The sequence below is a fragment of the Peromyscus leucopus genome, chromosome 16_21, assembly GCF_004664715.2.
Source record: "Peromyscus leucopus breed LL Stock chromosome 16_21, UCI_PerLeu_2.1, whole genome shotgun sequence".
NCBI lineage: Eukaryota > Metazoa > Chordata > Mammalia > Rodentia > Cricetidae > Peromyscus > Peromyscus leucopus.
In genome coordinates, this window is record NC_051084.1 from 74,175,503 (window position 1) to 74,193,481 (window position 17,979).

The 17,979-nt window shown below is 48.6% G+C and overlaps 1 protein-coding gene across 1 annotated transcript in view; it reads right to left on the minus strand.

Moving 5' to 3' along the window:
• Positions 1 to 17,979, minus strand: part of Lrfn2 (leucine rich repeat and fibronectin type III domain containing 2) — a 163,926-nt gene that overhangs the window by 19,036 nt on the left and 126,911 nt on the right. The window contains exon 2 of the mRNA XM_028882494.1: positions 7,448 to 8,871. Within this exon, the coding sequence (XP_028738327.1) occupies positions 7,448 to 8,847 (1,400 nt within the window). The 5' untranslated portion in view covers positions 8,848 to 8,871. The remainder of the gene's footprint in view (positions 1 to 7,447; positions 8,872 to 17,979) is intronic.

Here is a 17,979-nt window from a genome sequence, read left to right on the forward strand (position 1 = left end):
ACTGCTTCAGATGCTTCAAAATGCCTCCTCAAGTTACTTTGGTAGGTTGAGCTACACAGGAGATCCACCCTGAGGCCTCAACAACTCGGCTGCATGGTCCGTTCTCCTCCTCTGACAGCCTACAAACCCATAGCGCAGGAAGGGCTTCTGTGGTTGTCCCCCAACCCACCTTCAAGTCCCCTCTTGTCCCTACATCGAGATGCTGGCCACATCACACACAGCATGAAGGCAAGCCTGGAGCCTGGCTGATCCCACAGAGCTTTAGGTAGTGAGATGGCTGCTCCCTGGTCCTCCCAGGGACTGTTCCAGTCTCATCTGCTGACAGATGCTCCTGACAGCTCTTAGAGACAAGCGTTTGTGAATGTCACTTGGGCCAGTAATGACATGCAGGGCACTTGACTTTCCATGTCACACCAGAGATGAGGCTTAGCTGGAAAGGGTTGTCACTCTTTTAGGGTGGGGAGGGTCTGTCCTTCCCTCCCTGTGTTCACTGCTCTTCCCTCTGGGGGGTCTCCATTAATGTGATTCTTTTCCTGAAAGGTCTGGCCCCCGGTGATGAGACATGTGACTGCCATCTTTCTCAATCACACAGGAAGCACGCCAGATACCACCTGAGGACTGGAGGAGCCCAGAGTGTCCCAGAGCCTGCCTGCAGGGTTGGCTGTGCATCTGCGGGGAGAAATGCCCGGGGACGATCAAAGGCATCTGCTACCAAGAGAGCTTACATGGCAGAAGATTTCCTCCGTCACCTGGGATTAGCCCGGTCTCTGCGTTCGTTCTGGAATGTGGCCTAGAACCTCACGCATCAGACATTGCTCACAGCTACCCTGGGGTTTGATGGAACCTTGGGGTGTCTTTGGGTACCTGTCAGTGACATGGGTCCATGTCAGGCTAGCCTCTCTGAGCCTCTACCGATGCTCACCTGCTCTGACCTCAGGCTCTGGGGCAGAGACGCCTGGGAGGTCCTCACATCAGGCCACAGGGCCCTACACAGTAAATGCAGGCAGCAGAAGCCATGCTGTCCTGCTCAAGAAAAGACACGGGTTGAGAAGATTGTCACTTTAGTCAGGAATCCCTACTCCTGCCTCTCCAGCATCCCTGGGAGGGACTTAGCTGGGTCCTCCTGGAGATGCAGAAGCTCCCAGATCATGGTGGCTGCTGCTAAGGCTGCCACAGGGCAGCTCTGAGGCCAGTTTCCCTTCTGTGGATCAGGTCTGGAATCTGCAGCCTGTATGAGTCAGGCTTAACAATGACCATGGGTGGGGACATGAGTACAGATGCTGGAGGGAGGAAAAGCCGGCTCCTCCACAGTCAGAGAGGCCGAGAGTGTGCAGGGTAGTGTGCTGGGGGGATTTCACTCTTGTGATGGGCTAGTGCCTACTCCTGTGGGGGACGGGGTGGCATGCGCATGCTTACACGTGTACCTGTGCACGTGTGCTTCCCTCTTCTACCCATAAATTCTTTACATAGATCAGAGGAGCTGGGATTTCTTTCTAAGTCCTTTCATCTTCAGGGTCAATTTCACCTTATCTCACCGGAGCTTCTAGAATCTCATTTCTATGCTGGGCCATTCTGGATTGCACACAGTACAGCTGTGTTCTGGCCAGCCGGACTGGCTCCATAGAATCACAGCCCCTCCTGACCTGAGCAATGTCTCCCTGGCACAGCTAAGAGCTGTGGAGTCTTCTAACACCCGTCGATACATGGCTGCGATGTCCTTGTGAGCAACAACTTCAAGCCTGGGCAACAATTCCAAGCAAGCCTGGTTCTCCTCACCTTGGATTTGTGTGACTGTAATTATAATGTAGTCCTTGAAATAAATAAAAGACCAAGACAGATGATAGGCAGATAGACGCTGATAGAAAATAGTAGGTAGGTAGACAATGATAGATGATAGGGAGGTTGGTAGATAGACAGATAATAACAGATGATATATATTATCTTTTTCTAGATGGGTAGAAAGATGGTAGATGATAATCACGGACAGGTGACAGGTAGGTGTTTTTCTGGATGCTGTGCTATGGTGCTCCTCATTTATGCTTCTAGGCTACTCCAGGTCTCCCTGACACTGAGTTGTGGCTATCTTGTTGAGACAAGAACACAGCAGAAAGTCACCATGTAACCCACTGTTGTTTCTTCCTTCTCAGTCCAATGTCTGTCTCTCTTAGGATCACTCTCTCTTACTGTGGACTCCTTCAGTACACCCACAGAGCCTAAGCATGTGAACTGGAGCCAGAAGCTAGGATTCAAATTGCAGCTGTAATGACAGCTTCCTGTGATAATGAAGAAATGTTTGAAGTGATTAATGCTATAAAGAAAATGGTTTCCTGAGTTCATGGTTCTGGAGGTTTAGGTCCAATACTGGATGGCTCTACTGCTTAGGACTTCCTGTGGTGGACCAGGTGATGGTGACAGGAAGCTGATGAAAGCAACTGGCTCACAGCTAGATAGATAGATGTTATAGATAGATAAATGTTAGATAGATGATAGATAGATGTTAGAGATAGATAAAAAGATGTTAGATAGATGATAGATAGATGTTAGAGATAGATAAGTGTTAGATGATAGGTAGATAGATAGATGTTAGAGATGATAGATAGATAGATAGATAGATAGATAGATAGATAGATAGATGTTATAGATAGATAAATGTTAGATAGATGATAGATGATAGATAGATGTTAGAGATAGATAGAAAGATGTTAGATAGATGATAGATAGATGTTATAGATAGATAAATGTTAGATGATAGATAGATAGATAGATAGATAGATAGATGTTAGAGATGATAGATAGATAGATAGATAGATAGATAGATAGATAGATAGATAGATAGATAGATAGATGTTAGAGATAGATAGACAGACAGAAAGACAGAGAGATGACTGTGGTCATTTGAATGAGAATGTCACCCATAGTCTCAGACTTTTGAACACTTGGTCCCCAGTTAGTGGCACTGTCTGGAGGTTTAGGAGGTGTGGCCTTGCTGAAGGAAGTGTGTGACTGGGAGCAGACTTTGAAAGAATAAATCTTTGAGCCACTTGTAATTCACTCTCTCTGCTTTATGCTTGCAGTGAATGGAGCTAACTCTGCTTCTGGCTCCTGCTGTATGCTTTCCCACCACTAACCCTTTGGAACCACAGTTCAAAACAAACTCATTCTTCTACAAGTTCCTTTGGTTATAGCATTTTATCATAGCAACAAAAAAGTAACTAACATAATGATAGATGACAGATACACGATAGATAAATAGTAGGACAGATAGTGATAGATTAAGGGAGAGGAGAGACTAGGGTCTTTTAATCCCTTCCAATGACCCCATGACTTCTCTCAAGTCTCCACCTCTTAAAGGTCCACAGGGCCTCCCAGTACTGCCATTCTGGAATACCCATCCAAACCTTTTTCTGACTGTGTGATCTTGGGGAACTTTGGTGATATTCTCTTGTCCCTTAATACCTGGTATGTCCAAGAGGGTTAAATTAGATGGAGTCTGCAAAGGCTGCTCCTCATGCACACAGTGAGGCTGCAAAAATGTTGGTGCTGGTGATTGTGCAATCTCTCCTCGGAGAGCACACAGGGTGCTGGTGATTGTGCAATCTCTCCTCGGAGAGCACACTCTCCTTAGAACTTTCTACAAAGCTTTGGACATCTATCTTCTTACAGCTAAGACTAGATGGGATATCGAAAGTCCTCTTCCACTTCCTCCCCCAGGACAGCAGGGAATATAATGGTCTTGTTTTGGATTGCTATTACTTTTGCTAGTATTAGCAATACTAACACTACCCTATATGCCCTGGCTGCTTAACATGGGTCAATACTACTTGGAGAGCTTTCTTTCTTTCTTTTTTTTTTTGTGTATGTAGGGGGTGGACATGTGTGTGTGAGGGCATATGTGTGGAGGGATGGGCATGTGTGTGTGTGTGTGTGTGTGTGTGTGTGTGTGTGTGGCATGTGCACATGTGTACATGAACATAAACATGCATGTATGCATGCAAGTGAGGAGGCCAATGGTCAACATTAGCTCTCTTTCTCAATTGCACTCCACCTTATGTTTTTGAGACAGTTTTCACTGAACCTGGAGCTCCTCAACTGTTTGGCCCATGCTCCAGGGATCACCCTAGCTTCAAACCCTAGTGCTGGGCTACAGGTGTCAGTCATCATGCTTGACTTTTACACGAATTTTAGAGATCCAAACTCAGGTCCTTATTCTTGTAAAGCAAGCATTTTACCAACAGACCTGTCTCTTTAGACTCTATATGAAGCACTTTTCTTGTGGTATCTCATCTAGTCTTTGTGAATAGCATTAAGGAGTCTCCCTTAACCGCTACAGTTTTATTTTTTTCTGATGCCTCCTTTTTAGTCTAGTTTTTTTTTTTAATGTTTTTTCTTTTATTTGTTTTTGTTTTTTGAAACAAGGACTCACTAAGTAGCCTGGTGTGATGGTTTGAATAGAAATGGCCTCCACAGGCTCATATATATAAGTGCTTAGTCATTCAGGAGTCATCCTACTTGAGAAGGATTAGGAGGTGTGGCCTTTTTAGAGTAGGTGGGTCCTTGTGGGAGTAAGTGTGTCACTGGGGGTGGGCTTGAGGTTTCAAAAGCGCAAGCCCGGTCCCGTCTCTCTTTCTGCTGTCTGCAAATCTGGTTGTAGAACTCTCAGCTACTTCTCCAGCACCAGGCCTGCCTGTGTGCTACCATGATGATAACTGACTAAACCTCTGAAACGATAAGCCAGCCCGAATTAAATACTTTTTCTTATAAGAGTTGCCGTGGTCATGGTGTTTCTTCACAGCAATAAAACACTGACTAAGACACTTAGGCTGGCCGAAGACTCAGTACAGAGAGCAGATTGGCCTTCCCCTCCCAGAAAGCCGCTTGAATCTGCCTCCCCAGGCACTGGCATCAGAGGCCCACACAACCACAGCTGGCTCGACACTTTTGACGTATTCTTCCTCTTTAGATTCCCAGTCAGAGAATAAATTTGAATTTCCCCTTGAGCAACAACAGGAACTCAGCCCCAAGCCCTGGTGTCGATCCAGGTATTTATGAGACACCGGGGAGGGTAGGAGATGACGACTTTATAGTAGTGACGTGGCCATGCTGCCGCCTGTGTGCCCCCTCATCTCCGCGCCCTCACAGCTCCTGGCCAGCCCCACTGCTGGGAGCTGCTTGTTGTTGTGCTTTTTTTTTTTTTTTTTTTTTAAATCAAAGTCAAAGCCATATGACAAATCCACAGTGAGGAAAATGCACTTATTTTTCAAAAGGTCAGCTTCACAAGCTAGGACCAAAATGTAAATTAAAGCCAGGTCTGTGTTCCATCTCTGCAACTGACAAAGATAAAAAGACATTGCATGGGCAGTATTGGGAGAGCTGTGATCAAGATCGTCATGTGCCACCTGTGAGGGAGGGGATAAATATTCAACTACAACAAGCAAGCGTTATAATTGACTTGTCAAACCCATAATTCAACCCTGACGAGAATATGCTGAGAGAATCACTGGCATTTCACCAAATGTATTTTTATTTTGGTATAAAAAATATCCATCATAGTGTTACTTTTATTACTGAAAAATGAGAAGCCACCTAAAACTCCACTGATTGAAGGCTAACTGTTAAATCAACAGAGAAAATCTTAGTGCCGTAGGAACTAAGCCAGCCAAGCCAGCTCAGGTCTCAGGTGGAAAGGCTGAAGATGTAATAATGGTGCAGATGGACGACTCACACCATTCGGATCTGGTATAAAACAGGGCACTATCTAACGCCTTCCCTGCTGGAGCGGCACGGTGGGAGAGCAAGGTAAATTAGCTGCCCTCCTCACGACTTGACTCGCCCATTTTTCTACAGAGACTGCATTTCATTTAGTAGAAACACCACACACACACACACACACACACACACACACACACACTCCAGGTAAGGGTGTTCCCAGCTCTGTTGTGGTTTCCATTGTACAATGGCCCTTGAGAACACACTGGCCTCTTCCTTACCAGCTCTGTTTCCATCCAGAAATTGGTCAACCTGGAGTCCTCAGAGATGGGACTCAGTCAGGTTTTGGGACTGTGGCCTCTAGAGTCATCTGCTGAGGCCTGTGGCTGCATTCTCAAACTAGTCATTCTGTGAGCACGAAGTCAAACAGGATTCCACAGGACACCACAGACCCCCTGAGCAATAAGCCTCCATGTCACATCCCTCACTTTCACTGAAACTGAGGCCAGTATGGGAAAGAATTCCTCTGAGATCATCCATGCAGGTTCTGGTGTCTGACTATGGCTTGTGTGATACGTGATTTTCTTTTTGGTGCTGTTTGGTCTTTTAAGACAGGGTCTCTCTATGAAGCTTTGACTGGCCTGCAACTCATCATGCAGCCCAGGTGGGCCTAGGACTTGTGATCTTCCTGCCTCTGCCTCCAGATTGCTGAGGTTGCTGCGATTTTATTTATCAATATAGCTGGCTGAGCTATATAGTTCTATTGCCCTTGAATGGTTAGCTTTCCTTTCTAGCAGGCCTAGGGATGACCCTTGACCTTCACAGCCACTTAACAAGGTCAGCGACATTGATACCTTTTCCATAAGAAGCCTGGTGTCCAGAGGGGCGCTGGACAGGATAAGCCCCTATACGCCCCGGAAGGACCTCATGAGCCAGTCTGGGGTCCAGAACTGGGCCAACAAGGGGAAGCTCTTCTCTGTCTAGGGTCACAAAGAAAAAAGGCAGACATCTCTGGAGGAAAGAGGCAGGCCAAGGCAGGACCTAAGCCAGAGGAAAGGAGAATTAGAGTAATAAGAAACTGAACACATGGGGGCATTTATGGAGGGCCTTTGATCGAGCTAAGCCTGAAGCAGGTTCTTCTCAGTGATTTGAGGTAATACAGGATAGCTCCACTACTCACTCTCTCTCTCTCTCTCTCTCTCTCTCTCTCTCTCTCTCTCTCTCTCTCTCTCTCTCACACACACACACACACACACACACACACACACACTTACTTTGAATAAACTACTTGCTATCAACATCTTCTATCATCTTGGGCAGATTCCCATCTCACAGTTGAGGAAACTGAGGCCGACCAGGAGAAGTGAGAGCCAGGCCACCATCCTCAGCCCTTTCTGGTCTCATAGTTTTCTGCCATGGCTGCTAGGAATCAGAGGTTCCTCATCCACTGGATTTCCCAATGGCTCCGCTCTGGCACAGATCTCCTGGCAAGGAGCTCAGAAGTATCTAGCCATATAACTATCACACCTCTGCCCCCTTCTGAGAGAGACAGTCCTTCCACATCCACACCTCTTCAGTTATCCAGGTGGGAGCCCCTTACCTGTAGCAGAGGCACAGGTGACCCAGGATCCCCACAGGCACCTCTGGAGAGAAGGGAGATGGAGACAGGTGTACGCAGTGTGTCCACCCCTGCCCCACCACGCTCCTGCCCCACCTGAGCACACCGCAGTGACCGGCTCACCTGTAAATCAGTACCTCGTCGTCGGAGCAGTTGTACTGCAGCTGATACATCTTCACTCGGGGAGCTGACTTGCTGACAGACCACTTGACCAGGGCAGATGTGGTGGTTACGTCGGACACAAGAACAGCCCTCTCCGGGGCGCTTTTGGGAGGCTCCCCACCCCCACTGCCTCCCCCTCCCCGGCTGGTCTTGCTGGAGCCGGTAATGTCTGAAAGGCGAGACTTGGGAGGCGCCATCCGACTAGTGCTGTTGCTGAGGTGTGGGAGCTGGACAATGGAGACCTCCACTGAGGCCGTGGCCTCTCCTGCGGCGTTAGCTGCAATGCAGGTGAAGGCCCCGCTGTCCTGAGAGGTGGTGATAAGGATGTCCAGGGTGCCGTTGTCATATACAGCAGTCCTGGAGGAGTTCCCCACCAGGCGGTCATCAGGGGCGACCCAGTGGATCAAGGGGCTAGGGTCCCCAATGGCCTTGCACTTGAGAGTGGCTGCTTGGCCCTCCAGAACCAGCAGCTTGTGTGTGTGTTGTGTGATCAGAGGTGGCTCACACACAAACTCCTCCTCACGAATATGCCAAAAATAGCGACCCTTGAGGCCTCCAGGGGACCCACAGGTCTCCAGGTCGTCATCCCTCTCCAGCCTCCGCAGCCAGAGAAGCTCACAATTGCAGTGCAGTGGGTTTCCCCCAAAACTAAAAGACAGGGGCGGGGCAAAGGGCGTGGCGGTCAGCAAGGAGGCCTGGGAGCGGGCAAAGATGGGGTCTGGGGGCAGCTTCTGCAGCCGATTGGACGTGAGGTCCAGGCGGGCCAGCTTCTGAAGGTCTGCAAAGGTACCCTCGGCGATGTGGTCCAGCAGGTTGTGGTCCAGACTCAGTTGGTGGAGGTTTACCATGCGCCGTACAGAATCCCAGGGTAGTCCGTGGAGGTTGTTGTAGGACAGGTCCAGATCTTCTAACGTCAGCAGGAAGTCCTCAAAGGCATCATCAGCGATGCCACCCAGCTGGTTATTGTTCACGATAAGGTGCTGCAGGTTGACCAGGCCCCGGAGCATGTCCTCCCCAAGGCTGGGCAGTCGGTTGCTGTCGAGGTGCAGGGATCGGAGACTCTCGAGATCCAGAAAGGAGAAGGGCTGGATGTGGCTGATGGTGTTCCTAGACAAGGTCAGATCCACCAGTCCTGTCATGTTGGCAAAGTCCTGGCGGCCAATGTGGATGATGAAGTTGCCACCCAGGCGCAGCTCCACCGTCCTCCGGTCAATGTCAGGGGGCACAAAGAGGAGCCCCTTGGAGGGACATAGGGTCCCCAGTGACTCAGACAGGTTCTGGCAGACGCAGTACTTGGGGCAGGCATCGACCACAGCAAACGCCATGCCAAAAGCCAGCAGCCCACCAAGCAGAGTCTCCATGGTCTGGTCACTCAACCTTGGCACCTGGGAGAAGGGACACAAGGTTAAGGTCAGCAGGTGATTTCCCTTACCAAGAACTTCCTCCCTCCAAGGAATGACGCACTGCCTCAGGGAACAACAGAGACAGGCTGAGGTCAGGCAAGCACTCAGGTCTTTTCATTTAACTCTTCTATTGCATTTCTACTTTATCTGCTTCGCCTTAGCCGTTATCATCTCCTAAGGACTTGATTCACTGTCTTTGTGTTTGCAGATTGTTTCCTATATAACGCATATCACGTGAATTCCATGATAGCAGACCTTCCATCTGGTTTATGAACTGCTGTGTCCCAAATATTTCCCACAGTGCCTAGATACCTGGAACATCCTACTTCCTCAGTTGGAATTTGTTAGTTGGTGGGTGGACAGATGAGCAGGTGGTTAGATTTTAGCTGGGTAAGCAAGTGGACAGATGGAGGAATGACAGTTGGATGAGTGGCTGGCTGAATGGCTAGATTTGGTATTGGTATGTCTATAAATGAAGAGATGGGCGAGTGGATGGAGGGGAGGGTGGATGTGTAGATGAGTAGGAAGATGGATGGATGAATAGCCAGGTGGATAGATAGGTGGATGGGTTAGTGGATGAATGAGTGGATAGATGGAGAGATGGATGGGTAGATGGGAGGATGTAAGGATGGATGGGTAGATGGATGGATGGAATGAATGGGTAAATATACAGATGAATTTCACAAATGTGTGGATGGAGAGATAGATGGATACTACCATATCAATGGTTCAACCAATAACCTTTGTGTTTGAAGTACATGCCATAGTTGTCTTGTGAAGTACAGTGTTAATCCCTTAGTTAGTTCAGGGAAAGCATGAAAGCAGACTAGCATTCCTAAAGGAGCAGGATGTAGTCAGGAAGAAAGTTGACCCTGGGACAAGCCACTTAGATACCAGCTCTTGCGTTCAGGAAAGGGAAGGTGGTAAAGGAACATGTTTTTGAGAACTGGACAGGTGCTAGGTCCTCTCCCTGGACTCTGCCCACCCATACTAGTCCATGCGCTTCGGGGGCAGGTGTTACAAGGGAAGGATTGCCTGTGTGCAAGGTGGGCACTCCCTCACGGCCTACCAGAATCACTGTTCAAAAGTTACCTTCTTGTTGAGGCTTCTCCTGATACCCCATTCCCACGACACCCTGACACACACACACACACACACACACACACACACACACACACACACACACCCCTCTTGCCAGCTGGGTGTGTTCTCTCACCTCAGGGTGCTCAGAGCCTCCCTCATTCACTGTCCAGCACTTAGTAGGCATTTTTCTTGGATCGACAGGTAGAGTAGGAAAAACGAATTTGTTGGAGTTTTTACCCCTCCCAATTCTACAGTTTTCACCCTATTCCATGCAGTAACAATTATGTACCTTCTTTGTGTAATGTTAAACCCAAGCCATTGGGTTGGACTGTGAGAAAATCCTGTGTGCTGCTTGCACAGCTTCCTAAAGACCAGCATTTCTCAAATTGGCTTCTCCAAGTGTTAATTAGGTTCCACAAAAGTGGCTTCAGAGGCCAATAAGCTGGGATGTGCTGCCCCCTTGCCTGCTCGAGTGAACGTTCTGTGCATGTTAACAAGTTCAGGAGAACTGAGGTAGTCTGCGGTAGGGAAGACACTGGGTTGAGGATTAATTTGGTGCTGCTTTGGGGTTTTTCTTGTGTTTGCTTTGTGCATGTGTGCACACTCGTGTGTCTTCAGGCACCCGGGTATGTGTGTGGAGGCTGGAGGTTGACAACACACATCCTCCTCATTTGCTCTCCACTGTAGTTTTTAAAACAGTGTCTCTCACTGAACCTGGAGCTCACCGACTCGGCTAGCCAGTGAGCTTCATTTCCATCCGTCTTCACCTCCCCAGAGCTGAGATTCTAAGTACACATTTGCCTGGATTTCACGTGGGTCCTGGGGATCTGAATGGAGTCCTTCTTACTCACACAGTAAGCACTTTATCAGTTGAGCCACTGCCCAAGCCTATTCTTGTTTTTGAGCAAGTTATTAATATTTAAAGGAAGTAGAATTCTATAGGTCTCAATTTGAGTACCACGGATACGGAGAAAGCACCCAGCAGGTGGTATATATATATATAATTTGATGGTTTGAATGAGATGTCCCCCATAGTCTTAGGCATTTGAACACTTAGTCCCCAATTGATAATGTTGTCTGAGTGGTATAGGAGGTGTGGTCTTCTTTGTTTGTTTGTTTTTGTTTTTTTTAGACAGAGTTTGGAGCCTGTCCTGGAACTCACTCTGTAGCCCAGGCTAACCTCAAACTCACAGAGATCTACCTGCCTCTGCCTCCTGAGTGCTGGAATTAAAGATGTGTACCACCACTGCCCGGCTTGGAAGTGTGGTCTTATTGGAAGAAGTATGTCACCTGAGGCAGGCTTTGAGTTTGAAGAGTCTCATCATTTGGCGTTCACTGTTTGCTTTGTGTTTATGGCTCAGGACATGAGTCCTCAGCTTCCTGCTTCTGTGGTCACGCTGCACCCTGCCATCAAGGATTCCTACCCTCTGGATCTATAAGCTCAAATAAACTCTTCCTTCTATGTGTTGCCTTGCTCATGGTATTTTCTCACAGCACCAGAGGAGTGACTTGTATGTACTATACACACATACCATATATATATATATATAAAAGCCTCGTCTAACCATATGTTTGGTTATACAGATTTCAGTTCTATTTACGGTGCCTCTTGATGCCTCTTTAAGGGCTATCCTCCCTTGAGACCCTTCAAGGACGAGCTGCTTTCCAACATTTCACCTGCAGATGGCGTTGTGCTGAGAAAAGCTCTGTCCAACAGAAACTCAGCATGAGCCAAATGTAATTTTAGACTTTTCAGTAATAATCTCTTCTTTAAAATTAGAGAAAGTTCATTTTAGTAGCATATTGCATTTCACCCACAATATCATTTCAATGTCATCAGTGCCTTTATCGACGAGATGTCGAGTATTCTTTTATTTGTATGAAGACTTTGAAATCTGGTGTGTATTTCACACTTACCATCACATCCCAAATGATCCTCCTCCATATTAGGGCTCCCTTAATGATCAAGCCTGTGAACTACTGCTGTCTGCTGTCTGTTTTGTAAATAAAATTTTATTAGCACACGGCCCACTCATTCCTTTGCATCTTGCTTGGGCCATCTTCCTTAACTGTGTGGCGGAGGTGAGTGGCGGAAGAACACAGGCCCAGCAAAAAGCCAGGAGGGCTTTACTTCTTTTCACTTTCTTCATTGCGAGTGTCCCTGTCAAATCTGCCACATGTCTAATTCCTAACAGTGCTGCTCCAGGCCCCTCAGGAGCAGCTGCAGCCCAGCCAGTACCTATCATCACCAAACTCCTGGCAGAGGCAGAGCAGTCCCCCTGCCCCAGGGCCCACCCTGTGTCTCCATCTCTGGCTGTCAATCACAGGGGGACTCTATCTGTTGCCTTTCTCTGGGCTCAGAGGAGCTCTGGTCCTCCAGGTCCACACTGGGCAGTGCCTAGTCAAGGGTGCAGGAAATCTTCACCCACTGCTTTTGTCAGGAAACCTGGAGCCAGTCCCAAGGCTGTCTACCTACTTACTTCTCAGGCAGCATCTTCTGCTCGGCCCTCCACATCCCTCTCGGCCAGCCCTGCCAGTTCTCTGTTGAGAGGCTGCGTCTGCAGCTGACCTCAGTGTAGCGTGGATAGTGGTCTGCCTGGACTGTGGATCCCTTCATCTGTGGCTTTTGTCACCTGTTTCTACACAGCTGAGGTGGTAAAGAAAGCAGGGAAGGTGGGAGACGCACCCGGAAGCTGGAGAAGCCCAGACGCCATTGCTCCAGACAGTGTCATCCTACCAAATGATGTTAAGCAAACCACAATTTAAAAAATAAGTTTGTTGAGGATTAGCAAATGTCTAATGAATTCAAATGGGTGACATAATAGAGCTGGGTAAATATATTTTAAATAATCAGCATGGAAGATTGCTGACAGACAAGTGACTATTGAATCTTAATTAAAATTGTATTCTGAGAATTGTCACTTAGCCCATTACTCTAGCAGCCAAACAAAAGGCTGCTTCACCCCCAGTTTTGAAGAGGGGGTGTCTGAAGAAATGGATAAATTTGCCTGATTCAGGCGGAGGAGATGGGGAGGTGCTTCCTCTTTGAGTCAGGAATGTGAACAAAGGCTGGGAAGAGAGACTAGCCTGGGTGCCTTCAAGCATTTCTGAGTGGTGTGGGTGGCAGAGGGGAATAGAGACAGGAATCGGGGCTCGCCCAGGGAAGGAGAGCCATGGAAAGCTGCTGATGGGCAGGGGCTGGAGGACTGTTGGTGAGCAGCGCCAACAGAGGTGAGCTGAGAGCAGAAGCTATGGAAGGAACTCTGCTCTCAAATGTCACAATCCACCTGCAGAGGAGTCGGCGATGGGCAGAGAAGGCAGGGCTGTCCACGAGGAGCATCTGTGAGGCAGCGCCGGAGGAGAGGACGGCGGAGAGACAGAATTGAAGGAGTAGGACAAGGTTCTTTGAATTTACAGTGCCTTAAAGTTAGCTTAGACTTGGGCATTCATCCAGGGTGGCAATGGTACCCGCTCCTTCCGCCGTTGGATATCTTCATGTGGCACAATTCTGCAAGGTAACAGCTCGCAACTGTAAGGTACCCCTGTGCGGTGAGAAAGAGATGTCCCCACAGGGTTTTTTGCAGAGCATCCTAACAGAGCAGCCTTGTACAGTGAGTGACCTGCTCCACCATGCACTGTGGCTCTGTGCACTGGTACCCACATTTACGCTACTGGGCAATGAAATTAAAAGCAGTTGAACCCAACTGAACACTCTTCTCCACTGTGGAAAGAATTGCCACTTACTCAGGATTGCCTGGCTCCAGGCCATACTCCAAGCAAAGGAGCCCCCCCCCCCCCAAGGCATCCATGTGCCTGGGTATACCCAGAACTGGCAGCTTCTACTATGGATCGCTTAGGAACCGGAGATAACCCAACTGTTCCACTACATTTGAGCACTGCGTTTTCTGCTCGGAGAGAAACTCGAAAGGAAGGCTGGGCTTCTCGGAAACAGAGGCTCCCTGGCTCTGAAAGGCCCACTTATGAGACCCTAATGGCAGTGACCATGTACACATGCACGTTTTCTACACACAAACACGCGCATATACATATATACACAGAAATACACTGGCAATAAATATAGAGTTATTAAACTAGGCTGTTAGTTTATTATCAGGGCTCCTAGAGACATTTTTTTTTAATTTTATTTTTATTATTTTTTTTAGTGTGTGTGTGTGTAGTATAAGTGGATAGAGGCACAAGGGTGCAGATACCCTGAAGTTGGAGTTACAGGTGATTGTGGGTTGTGGGCTGTAACTGGTAGGAACAGAATTCTGGAGTCTATGGAAGAGCAGTAACTGCTCTTAAATGCTGAGCCACCTCTCCAGCTCCTGCAGATGGGATTTTTATACGTAAAACAATGGGTGTGTGTGTGTGTGTGTGTGTGTGTGTGTGTGTGTGTGTGTGTGTAAAATGGGGAGAGGAGAGCAGTGGATGTGGGGGCAGAGGAGGAAACTTCCTCTGCTTCTCCGTTCCTCCTAAGACCCAGACACTCCCGATCTCTCCTTTCTTCGCAACCCCCACCTCAGCCTCTCTGTCTGAACTACCATGAGCTGCTTCCAACAGAAGAGGCAACATTTAGCAGATGGCTGGCTAGATATATGTGCGGTCTCTCCGCCCTGATTTCCATTTAAAAGATCTCTTAGCAACCAACCTGAACCCCCACCCAGCCCTGAAGCCTGTAAATCAATTGAGATGCTTTGTCTCCTGCTTCCCGTAAAATGGAATAAACCCCCTCCAGGGTTCTCCAGGGTAGGAGGGTGGAGGGGCGGGGACCTGCCACCTGTAGTGAGGCAGCAACTTGTGCCTCCTTTCCCCTAGGTGTCCCTGTTCAGGCTCCACTCTGCCCAGTAGGTCACCCTGCTCACTCACAGGAGTCCAGTAGTGGGGAGACGAAACCGACTTCCTTCCAGCTGAGTTGGAAGGCATCAGAAGCTAGAGACTTGACATCCATTTCAGGGTAGGAAGAATGAGCTGGACCTGAGAACTGTTCCCAAGCATTCTTCCTGGTCCTGCTCACCCCATAAGGACCCTTCTGTAACCCTTCCGACAGGAATTGAAGATCTTCTAATCAGACACTGTGACCTCCCTCCTGCTATCAGATCATTGAGACAATGGACGCTAAGAAATTGCCATTTCACTGGGCAGTGGTGGCACACACCTTTAATCCCAGCACTTGGGAGGCAGAGGCAGGTGGATCTCTGTCAGTTCGGGGCCAGCCTGGTCTACAAAGTGAGTTCCAGGACATCCAGGGCTGTTACATAGAGAAACCCTGTCTCAAAAAACCAAAAAAATAAAACAAAAATCCCAGGAAGCTGCCACTTCCAGGGAGTCCCCAGAAAAGCTGAGTTGAGGTGAGCGCAGGGGGCGGGGGTGGGGGGGTCACCCTGAAGAAGAGATTTCACAGTTCTGACAATTATCTGGAGAGGCTGCAACTGAGACCTGATTGGAGGACAGCCTTGACTAGGACTCCACCGCTCAGCATTCCTCTGTAAGCTAGTCACAGACACTGGGACCTGGGGGATGGATTTGGGGGTGGAGGTCACTGAAGCAACTCCTTGCTCTCTTCCCAGTGTGGCCACACTGACTAGGGGCTGGAGATCACTCCATGGCTTTGCTCTCTTCCCAGTGTGGCCGCATTGACTAGATCTCCTTTCTTTACTTTTCACTCTGACTTGTCTCTTTAATTGTCCTGTTGGAGACAGGTGGATGAGCTAGGGAAGCCAGGGTCCAGACTCAGACCCTGAATAACTCTGTGACACTTCCAGGACAGAAGGGAACAAGGTTGGTGAGTGTGTGTTAGGGAAGGAGAGAGCTACCTGCCTGAGTGGGAAGCCCAGACTTTGACACTGGATGCTGGAGTTGTAGTATCTCACGTCACAGGAGGAAGGGGAAGGAAGAAGGAAGAAGAGGAAGAGGAGGAGGAAGAGGAGGAGAGGAGAGAGAGCATATGAATGTCCCTAGGAAAGGCTTACAATCCCTAGAGGTTCTTCTCTTGGTAGCTGCAGAAAGACATGGGATGGATACCAACAATATTCCATATGCTGTCCCCACACAAAGCCACAGGGACAGGATCCACCTTCTGAACAACAGCCAAGAGGAGAAAGTGATGTCTCGGTCTTCTAAGGGCAGCAGGAGCCCATTTGGGGCCTTTGAAAGGCTCCTGTGTGAGACAAGCAGTTCTTACTGGAAGTTAGCTATTAGGTCTGAGCCGCTTCCTCTTTGGAAGACCATATTATTTATGCCTCTGTGTTAACACATTCGTGATAGCCTTTACTGCGTAATTATGTTTGCCTGCCTGTCACTCCCATTCACCTGGGGACCTTGGCAAGAACTGTATTTCTTTCAGCTCCGAGTCCATGGTCCTGAAGAGGAACCTAGGCTGAGTGAATTAATGAGTGAGTGAATGAATGAAATGTGCTCTAGCAGGAAGAGTCATAGTCCTCGGCACCTCTGACAGCCTGCACCCTCTAATTTGATACAAGAGTGAGCTTGTTCCTGTGGGGCCAGCCATGAACACTAGAGAATGAATCCCCCAGAGACGGTCTCTGACAAAAGCTACAGGACCTCAGCTTCCTCATCCCTCAGACAAGACAACCCTGAGGCATATTCTACACCCCCAGGAGTACCCAGAAAGCATGAGCCTCAGTTTCCTTCCACTGCAACCTCTTCCTTAATTCAGCCTCTGGCCACCTCCTCTCTGTCTCATTTCCCGCTGCTCTTCCCATATTTCCCAAATTTCCCACCTCAATGAACCTCTTACAGTGAAGTCCTTGTTCCAAACCATCACTCCATTTCTGAAGACCTCAGGCCACAGGCGAGCTTCATAATGATAACTGGTGTTATGTCATACACACTTCCAACAGGCTAGACCCTGGTGTCAATGTGAGATACAGGATTTTTTTTTCTTCTTTTTTAATACATGAAAACCATTAACTGTATCAATGATTAATAAAAACCAGAAAAGTATGTATTGGGGGAACTTCAGCCCCCACACAAAAGAGAGGTGGTGATAGTTGGGATGGAAGGAACTGGGGATGTAGTTTGGTTGGTAAAGTGCTTGCCTAGTATACACAAAGCCCTGAGTTCCATACCCAGCACTTCATGAACTAGACCTGGCAGTGCACATCTGTAATTCCAACACCAAGGAAGTGGAGGCAGAAAGGTCCCTTTTAAGTCATCTTCAACTATAGAATGAGTTTAAGACTAACCTGGGCTACATGAGACCTTGTCTCAAAAATGAACAACAACAAATCAGTAGAAACATCTGCCCCAGTCAGTCCCTGACCGAGTCTAGGAAGCGGTGGAGACACCCAGATCCCCATGTGAATAAATGTCTCAGTGTGGGTGGAGGGAGGCCCACACGTGGTGGGGTCTGAAAATGATGAAGAACAAGGAGGTCGGAATGTGAATGGAGGTGGGGTGGGGGCTGGGGATGTGAGGAGGCTGATGTGTGATGTGTGACAGCCTGTGTGTGACTGAGCAAGCTCCCGAGGGTGTGTGAGGGGGTGTCTCGTGAATGGAGGTGAGTGAGCAAGTGAACAGGTGGGTTCCTCTGACGGTGCTGCGTGGGCGAAGGAAGCTTTACACACATCCCTACACACATCTTGGGTGGGAGGGAGGCTGTGGAGAAGGGGTAGGGAGCAGAGTTGGCTCGCTTGCCTTGGATGGAGACAAATGCCAGGCAGGGTGTATGCCGTCACCTTCAAATGCATTAATCTCCGTAGAGTTTATGGTCTGCCCTTGTTGGGGACACAGGAGGTCCAAGGCTGGCAGCTCTCTGAATCAGTCTCGACCCCCCACCTTCCCTCCTCTCACCTGTGGGCTCCCACCCACGCTCAGAGGTGGAGACTCTCGGGTCATACAGCGAGACGGGAGTTCTGATTCAGTCCTGACTCTGAAGGTTCTCCCTCCAACGTCCCCTGCACTGACTGTCTTTCCCTGAAGTCTCCAGCCAGCAGGGAGCTCTAGGCAGCTGAGGGGACCATTCCCTTCCCACCTCAGAGAACA